This window comes from Adiantum capillus-veneris, chromosome 4, assembly GCF_014529385.1.
Source record: "Adiantum capillus-veneris isolate H3 chromosome 4, ASM1452938v2, whole genome shotgun sequence".
NCBI lineage: Eukaryota > Viridiplantae > Streptophyta > Polypodiopsida > Polypodiales > Pteridaceae > Adiantum > Adiantum capillus-veneris.
In genome coordinates, this window is record NC_140934.1 from 142,742,577 (window position 1) to 142,753,308 (window position 10,732).

Consider the following 10,732-nt stretch of genomic DNA (forward strand, 5'->3'; position numbering starts at 1 on the left):
ATTTTTGATAAAGTCTAGAAGGCATGGAAGGCCACCTACATCAATCACAATCAAATAACCAAATAACCAAGTAACAAATAACCGAGTAACCAATTGTGCTCCAATATCTATAGAACACTTACCGCAAAGACCAAGACTAGTTTTGGGTGGCCACGTTGGTAGGCATGTTTGACCCTTTCACACAACAATTACACGTCAGCATATATTGCTATCATCGCCCGAGTTACCAAACGGTAGAGAGACTAAGAGGAGTATTATAAAACCTCTTACTCAAAATGTAAACATCAAACAAAGTCAGCTATGGTGTAGGGAATTTCTTAGTAAAAACTGAGACCGCATGACGACCAGAGGGGGGCCATGTTGGGAGTAGTTTTACTTGGGAAGTCACTAGATGACCTTTCCCAGTCATCAAGGTCCAAGGGAGGGGGGCAAAGACTGGACTCCTACAGCACAGGTTCAGCAGCGCACAACTATCTTGCAGCCCAAGAACAGTGCTTTTTTATTACGGGTGCTACCCTAGAACTTGACTTGTAGGGAAAGGACCTCGAGTGTCCTTTCCCCGTAATAATTGCAACCACATGGCGACCGGCGAAGGCAGGGAGCCATGGTGGAGCAGTTACTATAGGTAAAGGACACTAGAGGTCCTTTCCCGCTCGTCAAGAGTTGGCGAGAGGGGGACCAGAAAGGTTCTGCATGCCTCTGACAATTCTAGGGGCTGAGGTGTCAGCAGCAGCGTGAAAGGGCACCGTTAATCATCAGCAATGTACATTCTGATTGCTGAGTTGGACAAAAGTGATTCGTCTGTAGACTGGATCAAAGGGAGTACTAACACAGAGATACAACAAAAGAGTGACAGCTTACTCTTGCCACAATGAATAAACCATACATACTCGGCCAGATCTCCAGTGGAAACCAACGTATCCAAACTATACTTTTCCAAACCTACAGTGATCTTGCCCTTACAAGACTACACATGCTAATTAATTCTTTATCCATTGCAAAGGTAAGATTTAGATTTAGATGGCCCTACAACACGCTCAAGATAAATTACAACACCATTGTTCACACAGTAGAACAAACTCAATTCTATTCACATGATCAAAGCTGCCGCATATCTACAAGTTGAGGGAATGTGGATATACTCATACAAAAAACATTTTTTACATTACACAGGAATCTTTGCCTGTAATGTTGTATTGGTGTGTTTCTTTAAACTTGGCCAAAGCGTCCAAAAGCCTGTTGATATAAAGGCTGTCAAATGAGGCATTGCTACAGAGATACCTGCATCGAATGTTGGCCGATAGCACTTCTCCATGAATAAATGTTACCTCCTTTTCCATAACTCTGCCCATGCCACGTTGGAAAACCTTCAAGGGAAAGCACCCTGTCATGCTATGGCACTTGAGTCACTCCAAGAGACTCAGAATATACATGAGCCCAGGCAAAGCAGAATACCCACCCACAATTCCTTGCCAGCTTTAAGCAGCGACATCAACCTCCTCAGTTTTCCATACTATGTCCTTCAACCCGGTCGAAAAATTCTCATAAAACTGCAGTATCCAATGCCCCCATGAGACCCTTGCTTAAATGCACAAACATGAGACCCTTGAATTGAGATGCACACAGACTCACCTTATGATACTCTAGAGTATCCCCACCTTGCTTCTTTACCTCTACCAGATATAATGAGGGAGCAACTTCAAAAACCTGCAATCGATCAAAACACCTGTTTTGTCACTGTCGCAAAGTAATCTCCAAGAAAATTTAAAAATTTGGATAGCTGAAAACCGTTAAATTTGATAGCAAATGCACACCTCAGTTGCAATGGAAAGATGCCCTTTCCTTCCAGTCTCAGCACCTTGTAGCTTCATCTTTAGGGGGAAAAAAAACAAAGAGGTCACATTGGCATTCTAAAACAAAGCATCCAAGAGATAGACAGAGGCACTGCCTTTAATGCAGGGGATTTTGGGGGGGGGGGGGGGGGGGGGGGGGGGGGGGGGGGACTATATAGACTGTAGAGGGGAACACATAGGAACAGCAAAAGCAAGGTTTTCTGATGTACACGAGCTGAAATTTCCTCAACATAGACCCCCTTTCTACCGGAAGGCAGTGCCAACAAAAAAATGAAAGGACCCATATAAGACTCTTAAATGGAAGGACCTATTACAAACTTAAATACCCAAAACAAAATTTCAATCATTGAATGCGTCACATGCAAAATGTCAAATGTATGCTAACTCCCTTCTTCACTGAGGACTGTTTTAGATGTTTTAGAAAGCCCAAAAACTCAGCAAGATCCAATTTGATACAGTCAAACTCAGCATAAAGTGCCAATATACAAACCTTGAAATCTCGCTTCTGCACATTAAATCCAAGAGGCTTTGCGGTCTCTTCCATCTTGGATAATATCTCAGGAGCCGGATGTTTGGAGGTGAATCGACTCTCAGATTTCACTTCCTGGACACCGACTGAAAGTAAATTTTAGAGATCCAAGCAGAGCGTTCAGAGTTTTACTAAGATGAAGTTTACTTTACCTCTTTCTTCTCGAACAGGCCTGCCAGGTTAAGCCCCTTGTTCAAAGATATAAGCTCAAATGCATTTAGCAATGTTGGCTTGGAGCTTCTGGGATCTCTTAGCTCTGTAACAAGGTGATCCTGTTCCCAAGAAAAATACACTTTGAAGTGTCTTGCCCCTACAAAGCTCACAAATTGTAACAATGAAATAAAATGTAATGAGCGGACTTCTTTGCGCACACTATGCTTACATCTGACTCGCTACTAAAAGCAGCATCAACATCATCAAGCTTGACATCCTGGAAAAGGGTATGTTTCTCTGGCTTGTAACCCTTCCGAAACCATGAATCTTGAAGGATTTGAGGGACATCTATGCGCTGAAAACCACGCAAACATGCAAATCAGCCAACGATCTCATTTATTTAGCTACAGTAAAATCATGTTGTTTAGCTACAGTAAAATCATGATATATGGCGGCACCATTCAACTTCCAAGAAAGAAATCCTCACATGCTTGGGGTTCGGAGTCAGAATTCTCATTATAAGCTTTTTGGCACCAGGAGAGAACCAGGCAGGACATGTGAACTCGGCCTTATAGATCTGTAAAAAGAGATCTCCTGATTAGCAAACAATATTCGAACAAAAACTGAACATTTAACCCAAAAAAAGGAACACGTCTCTCTCTCTCTCCTCTCTCTCTCTCTCTCTCTCTCTCTCTCTCTCTCTCTCTCACACACATATGGCTTCATCCAGAGACCGAGGTACATGGATTTTACATGCCACATAGAGCACGGGCAGCCATCGGACAGCTCAGAGTATCTTCACACCAGCTAGAGATTGAGGCAGGGAGAGATGCACATGTCCCCAGGGCAGAGAGGATCTGCCACCTTTGCACAGCGGAGATTGAGAGCAAGGAACACTATGTATGCAGATGTAGGATATATGAGGAGATCAGAGGCAGAAATCAAACCTTGTTTACAGGGCAGCCCACTCTACAGCAGATTCTCGAGTCCAAAGACCAGCAACAGCTGGGCCGTTTCCTTTCGAGGCACAGCAGCATTGGGACTCTCTCCCTCATACACTATCTACTACGAGAGATGAGCGACAGACAGCTCTGAGACTTTTTCCAGCGGACCACTACAGCATCACCCCAGACCACACAGAGGGTCACTCTACGGCGTGCTAAGGAGAACCGAGGTTGCAGACGCCCACATGCCCATGGACGCAAGGCACCACGACTACACAAGAAAGAGAACCAGGAGATCCAGGAGCGCTACTACAGATCTCTGGAGGAGAGGCGCATCCAAGCCTTCGCAGATCCGGCCGCCATCTTGCACGGATTGTTCACATCTTAACCAACCATGCATCATGTCTTACACCTTGACTAAAGGACTCGATGGCGCTAGAGTTATGATGACATGTTTTTCATGATTGTACTTCCCCGCAGCATGTAGGATTGCATCTTCTCCCTAGATCTAGAGCTCCACCCCCCCACTCCATGCACCTCTCCCCTCATCCCCCAGCCATCACATAAGATACTATCTTTACTTTTACATGTTTTATCCTTCATGGATACACAGAGGACACCTACCTCATGTACTTTAATTTGTCTCATAGCGGCCTCTAGTAGACATTAATAAATCTCTCTCTCTCTCTCTCTCTCTCTCTCTCTCTCTCTCTCTCTCTCTCTCTCTCTCTCTCTCTCCTCTCTCTCTCTCTCTCTCTCTCTCAGACATTAAATAATCTCTCTCAATGATCACGCATACCCCACACAGAACGAGCTAGTAGCACTTCTAGATTCATTTTGGTATTTCCTTTTTTTGTACTCAGACACGGTACCAAATTTACAAATTTGCAACGGATTAGTCTCATAGGTCATTTTGGCCTTTTGAAGACGTCAATATTTCATTTCATTTCATCTCCCTCTCTCTGACCATAAGTTAATGTGGTAAAAAACATTAATTCAAGGAACCTGGGTGGAAAATTTTTATAAAAAATTGGTCTAACCGATTAAGGGTTCCATTTCATTCACAACCCTGTCAGCACCCGAAGTAGACAGGCAAGCAAATCAAAGATAGACAATATGCTACACAGGTTTGCGGTCACACACAAGATCGACTACCTTTTTGTACAAATTCATAAGGTTTGTGTCAGTGAAAGGCAAATAGCCAGCCATGAGAACAAAGAGGATAACTCCACATGACCATAGGTCCGCTTTTGCGCCATCATAGCCCCTGTCCACTATGACCTGACCACAGAAGGTTTGAATCAGTAAAGACAGTAGGCTAACTGTTTACACAGATCTTAAACTGAAATCGACATACCTCAGGAGCTACATAATTAGGTGTACCACAAGTTGTATGAAGCAGCCCATCTTCCTGAAATGAGCAAAGGTGCAACATTTATATCCCAACTTCAGGTCAGCAGAGCAAGCACATAAGTTTAAGTTGAAGATCATATTCAGATTTCTAACAGTTGTGCGCCAAAACAGGATTGCTTGGCGTATGGTAAACTTGTTTTTGATGTGCTTATAGCTTAATACTTTGGATGCATGACAAAAATGCAATAGAATTTCAATTATCAAAGGAGCTTTCATTCAAACAAAGGTACGACAATATGGTTGACAATGATCATCGAAAAAACTTTTCATGAGGTATTCTATTGTAGAGACCAGAAAAAAAATAGAGGGAGAAAAAGCTTGAAACAAGAATGGCCTAAAAAATAAAAGAACTCCTTGAACTACAAAGAAATTGACTTTTGTCAAAATTGTGAAAGGATGATAGGATCTGCTCACTCTGAGTTGCTGTGGCAATGCGCTAAGACCGAAATCAGAAATCTTCAAATTTCCACGAGAATCAAGCAGAAGATTTTCTGGCTGCAAGTGACCATTTTTTATCGATAAAGAGTGAATCCACTTGAAAACTGATACCACATGCATCCATGCCCAAGTGGTGAAATCTTTGATAAGGATGGCATCACAGAAAGTGAACCAGAAGCATGAAAGTTTGTTTGTATGGCACACATGCATGTCTCCTAACTTCCAAAAGTATAAATTGATGTGCAAATGCTTGAAAAAATGGCTGTCTCAGCAGTCTAAGCCTTGTGCAGTAACATATAAATGCAGAACCACCAGAAGACCATGTGGAGTTAGTAACCTTAAGGTCTCTATGATAGACACCCCGGCTGTGGCAATAGTCCACCGCATTGATAAGCTGTTGGAAATATTTCCGAGCCTCATCTTCCTTCAGCTTCCCTTCACGGGCCTGTTCAAAAACGAGAAGACTTGATTAAGATGCTTAAAATGAGCTTTCGTAAAAAGGCACTCTCCAACACCATTGTCTAGATCCTAAAAATTCCCAAGTACATAATGCAAAATTAAACAATCAAAAAGGCTGTGATTACTTAATATTTCCAATGTACTATGAATCACTCAGGGTGACAAAGTGGAGCATGGTGAGAACTGAAACATTCAAAGGAAATGTCATAGATTTATGCAAGAAATTATCTCAACTTATAGCCCCAAAACTTACAATCTTATTGAACAGTTCACCACCGGTCACATACTCCAACACAAAGTAAATCCTTGTCTTGCTTGCCATAACCTAGATGGAGTTCCAAAAATGGAAAAGCAATCCATTGTTAGTTCTTTTGCTAATGCTAGGAAATGGAAGTAGACATGAAAGTAAATATGAGTATCACTGACACACACAGGCAACCCTTCATATCAAGAGGAATGCATGATGATAAGCGACAAAATAACAATGTTGCCATGATAAGGAGATCAATTAATCAAATTCATCTTCTTGCATGGAGGCCCTAACTCCCTACCTCATGTAGCTCTACAATATTGGGATGCTTCACCAGCTTCATTGTAGAAATTTCTCGCTTGATCTACACATCAGCACAAGAACCAGAATATCGAGTTTGGTACATTTTCCAAGCCTTGAAATTGATTCCGATACAATGAATCTTCTTGATTGAAAGACTAGGGGATGTTTTGGAAGGAAGGAAGCACATACCTGCTCTGCCATCTTAACCTTGAGAATTTTTTCCTTCTCGAGGATCTTAACGGCATATTGTTTGCCAGTTTCCAGATGTCTCGCATGCTTGACTTTAGCAAAATTCCCTGATCCAAGTGTACGCCCAAGCTCATACTTGCCAACTCTTGTCCTCAAGTTAGAGTTGCTCTTATCGCTCATTATACGCTTCCGACTTCCTCTGAGCAAATTGAAAGAGTATTAACAAAAAATATGACACTACTCTCCTCTTCACAGAAAACTACCTGATAGACATGTAATTTTAGCGAAGAACAGAGAAGACATCAACAAATGACCTTACAGCTCACCCACACGAGGGTATATGTGCGTATGCAAACACACAAAGACACAAGCACAAGCACGCTTGCATCATGAGACTACATCAGCTTGTCAGGCACGATGGATTGGCCTATCCACAATGACCAGAAGGCTAACAAAAGAAAGACAATGAATCAAGAGATCAATGATGTATAGGTGAAACCATACAGGTATTCCCTTGATTTCGAGGATACTCTAAAAAGTCACTAGGTAAAGCAGCACATATGATGGAGTACTACAATTCAAGGGACAACAAAATACCAAAATATGAATGGCTGAGAGTCGGTGGCATGGTTACAAAGTGCGCGAACCCATATCAGCAAACTAAAATGTGCACATGCACAGTTATAAACAGGAATGATTACCTTGAACTAAGTTGAGTCCAGCGAGACTTGCTACAGATATCTTCTATCAGAAGACAAATTTGCGAGTGGTAGGAGAGCTAATAAGTAGATCGTGTACACTTTTTCCGGAAATGCTGCCTAAAATTGCGGAAGCGAAAACAAGATACAATGCAGTTCAGATGAAGCTCATCATTTCAGAATGACACTCTCTCTCTCTCTCTCTCTCTCTCTCTCTCTCTCTACACGAAGGTAGTTTTAAGAAACGAGCTACAAGAGCGCTGTGTGTGTGTGTGTGTGTGTGAGAGAGAGAGAGAGAGGTAGATCGAGGCTCGAGCTGTAAAGCTGAGACCTAGACCAAGCATGAAGAGACACAGAATGTGCAACAGATTCAGCCCAATATGTACCCTCACACCCCAGAAAGCTAATGGATGAGCAGAAGCGTACCTCTACGAAGTGGGCGTTGGGTGTGAGCTTCGCTGTAATGCTGGAGAGCTCTTTCAAATTGTGAGGAGGAGAGTTTACATAAGAAGTAGGTGATTAGAGTTGTGCACGGCCCATAGTTTCTAATAACAAACCCACGCGCACATCAATGCCTCGTGGCTTATAAGTTGGTACATGAATGTAGACCATTAAAGCAGGGCAAGGCAATTGTGAATTCGATACTAGGTTGCAAACATTTGACAAAAATATGCACCGCCAAATTATTAAATGGGGTCATTGTCAATAGGGCAGCCACATGTTGGGTTTGAGAGTCCTGTTCCACCAAGCGCATGGAGTGCCTGCAAAAACAGGTCTCTGGAAACATTTTATGTGGACCCGGCTTCGGAATCTTTTCACACACATATGAGCAAGCTAACTCTAAATTTAAGAGGGATAATCACAATAAAAATCTCATGTCCCTTTAATTGTAATTCTCCATCATATGTGTTGCTTTACCTAGTGACTTTTTAGAGTATCCTTGAAATCAAGGGAATACTTATGTACAATGGTTTCACCTATACATCATTGATCTCTTGATTCATTGTCTTTCTTTTGTTAGCCTTCTAGTCATTGTGGATAGGCCAATCCATCGTGCATGACAACCTGATGTAGTCTCATGATGCATGCGTGCTTGTGCTTGTGTCTGTGTGTTTGCATACGCACATATACACTCGTGTGGGTGAGCTGTAAGGTCATTTGTTGATGTTTTCTCTGTTCTTCGCTAAAATTATATAGTCTATCAGGTAGTTTTCTATGAAGAGGAGAGTAGTGTCATACTTTTTGTTGTGGGAGTTGTAATACTCTTTCAATTAGCTGAGAGGAAGTCGGAAGCGTATAATGAGCGATAAGAGCAACTCTGATTTGAGGACGAGAGTTGGCAAGTACAAGCTTGGGTGTACACTTGGATCAGGGAATTTTGCTAAAGTCAAGCATGCGAGACATCTGGAAACTGGCAAACAATATGTCATTAAGATCCAGGACAAGGTTAAAATTCTCAAGGTTAAGATGGCAGAGCCTCTCTCTCTCTCTCTCTCTCTCTCTCTCTCTCTCTCTCTCTCTCTCTCTGTGCCTCTTTCGCATGTACACGAATGCAGGTTGTCGGCTCCACCCTATAGGTGTTGCGTCGCACCCTCGTTTATTATCGTCGCATGCTCTTTGACCTCTTCAAAAGCGATGGCATTTTGTTTGAGGTGGATGCTATCTATCTAATACTATTCATTTGTGTGCAATAAATTATTTTATTTAAGTGGAAGCCTTCACATGAGAAAGGCACACAATTGAATAGTATTAGTTAAATCATTGTCAATTTTCCAACCATACATAATTCTTGTTTACCATTTTTCCTATACAGAATTCTTAAATTTTGAGCTAATTTCCATTCTATTCACACTATCATTCTCAAAGTCTAGACATGATTTTCCTTTTCCTCTTGTTCTCAAGCGGCATTTTTCAATCTTAAGGTGTCACGGTTGTAAGTTGAGACCTACGCAAGTCTCTCTCTCTCTCTCTCTCTCTCTCTCTCTCTCTCTATATATATATATATATATATATATATACACACATAAATATAATATATATATATATGTGTGTGTGTGTGTGTGTGTATATATGTATGTATGTATGTGTGTGTGTGTGCATGTTGAGAGGCGGAAGTGAAAAAATAGACCCGGTGGCCTCTACACCAAGACTATGCACAATGGCCTCATCATGGGGAATACACAATAGGGGCACCACCTAGCAAGATATGCGGCTAGGACGCATACATATACACAATGAAGCATGCATGGAAAACAATTTCAAGATCCACGCCCAAATGTGGAATGGGGTGGTCGGAGAATAAGGTGAGAGGAGTGGTGAGTGAGTGAGAATGGGCTCGCTACGCGTGCATGTAGTAAGGAAGATAATCAGGGATACATGCAAGTATGCTCACTTCTCATACAAAAGGTGGCGAATCCGCACACCTTAAGATGGAAGTAGCAAGATGATAGGAATATGAGAGGGAGAGAGTGTGTGTGTGTGTGTGTGGTGGCGAATCCGCACACCTTAACATAAGCAAAAAAAAATGGCAAGGAATCAAGCATATACCATACTCACGATGAGATGGATCCAAAGCGACACAAAGTATGGCACCAAGATGGAGTGTGTTGATTGCTTGCAAAAGATGAATACAATAGGTAGCGTATGGCAGGAAAATGAGAAGGGAACAAGATCGTAGGAGGCATAATGGAGAGATGGGAGTTGATGGCGAGGAATATCATGAGTGTGTCCACCCTTCTTCTTCTTGAAATTGTGCCTTCAACCCATAATTACAAGTGGTGTGGAGGTGTGGTGCTCATCTTTTGTGCATGGTGATGGTGATGATGATGGTGTTGTGATTATGTGATTAGGGTTCATGCTACAAGCATGTAGCACAAGAGTGTGTATGGATAGGTGTGTGTGTGTGTGTGTGTTCTCTCTCCCCCAGTGAGCTCTCATGGCCTCCTTATATAGGGAAGGAGGGAAGGATTTAGCAATATTTCTATTTGAGGTGAGTGTCCCACTTTGGTGACTAGGAAAATGGGGTGCATGTGACTGTGGCTCCCATCTTGTCTCCTCATTATTTAAAATACCAGAGTCAATAGAGAGAGAAGAGAGAATGTGGGTAGGATGTGGAGGATAGGAAATATTTACAATAGTTTAGCTTTGGATAGACATAAGCTTATTAGGGAGAGAAGAGAGAGGTAAGAAAATTATAAGAGAAGTTGTCGAAGGTGGATATTTGTTGATGAGGATGGATCTTCCAAAAATGGTGATAGAATTACTCTAGACTAGCCAAGACCTCATTAAAAGAGCCTTGTCTCTTGTAATCATGCTTGAAGACTTGTAGAACCATAGCCATTCTAGAAGGAAGAAAAGTGGGGATGGCCTGTGTCACCATTACACGAGAAAACTGGGGTCCATTACAAAAATCATATCTCCGTGTTCATAACTCTAAAAATTCTGAAAAAAATTGAGCTAAAAGTTGAGATCACGAGCTACATTTTTCATGTTGAACGCTCCTT

General features: G+C 42.0%; 1 protein-coding gene across 5 annotated transcripts; it reads right to left on the reverse strand.

The window, feature by feature from the left end:
• Positions 1 to 1,070: 1,070 nt before the first annotated feature.
• LOC147460083 (CBL-interacting protein kinase 23-like) lies at positions 1,071 to 7,812 on the reverse strand. 5 transcript variants are annotated; one of them, XM_086511220.1, is made up of 17 exons: positions 7,656 to 7,812; positions 7,233 to 7,349; positions 6,532 to 6,730; positions 6,341 to 6,403; positions 6,043 to 6,114; positions 5,668 to 5,775; positions 5,307 to 5,387; positions 4,837 to 4,890; positions 4,635 to 4,760; positions 3,023 to 3,112; positions 2,765 to 2,890; positions 2,535 to 2,654; positions 2,344 to 2,457; positions 1,815 to 1,871; positions 1,633 to 1,707; positions 1,460 to 1,550; positions 1,071 to 1,367 (listed from the first exon to the last, which is right to left on the reverse strand). In XM_086511220.1, the coding sequence occupies exons 3-16, from the start codon at positions 6,709 to 6,711 to the stop codon at positions 1,479 to 1,481; spliced, it is 1,338 nt and encodes a 445-aa protein (XP_086367346.1). In that variant the 5' UTR covers positions 6,712 to 6,730; positions 7,233 to 7,349; positions 7,656 to 7,812; the 3' UTR covers positions 1,071 to 1,367; positions 1,460 to 1,478. The 5 variants fall into 5 exon arrangements, with proteins under 5 accessions (XP_086367346.1, XP_086367345.1, XP_086367344.1 ...); XM_086511219.1 differs by having other exon boundaries at positions 1,071 to 1,384; XM_086511218.1 differs by having other exon boundaries at positions 1,071 to 1,550.
• Positions 7,813 to 10,732: the final 2,920 nt, after the last annotated feature.

Bases quoted from the DNA above. Each gene is read 5' to 3' on its own strand.
- LOC147460083 (XM_086511220.1), bottom strand. From the start codon at position 6,711: ATGAGCGATAAGAGCAACTCTAACTTGAGGACAAGAGTTGGCAAGTAT. The intron at 4,891-5,306 runs GTGAGCAGATCC...TGCTCATTTCAG, and splicing joins CATTGCCACAGCAACTCAGA to GAAGATGGGCTGCTTCATAC. The intron at 2,891-3,022 runs GTGAGGATTTCT...CGTGGTTTTCAG, and splicing joins TGACTCCGAACCCCAAGCAT to CGCATAGATGTCCCTCAAAT.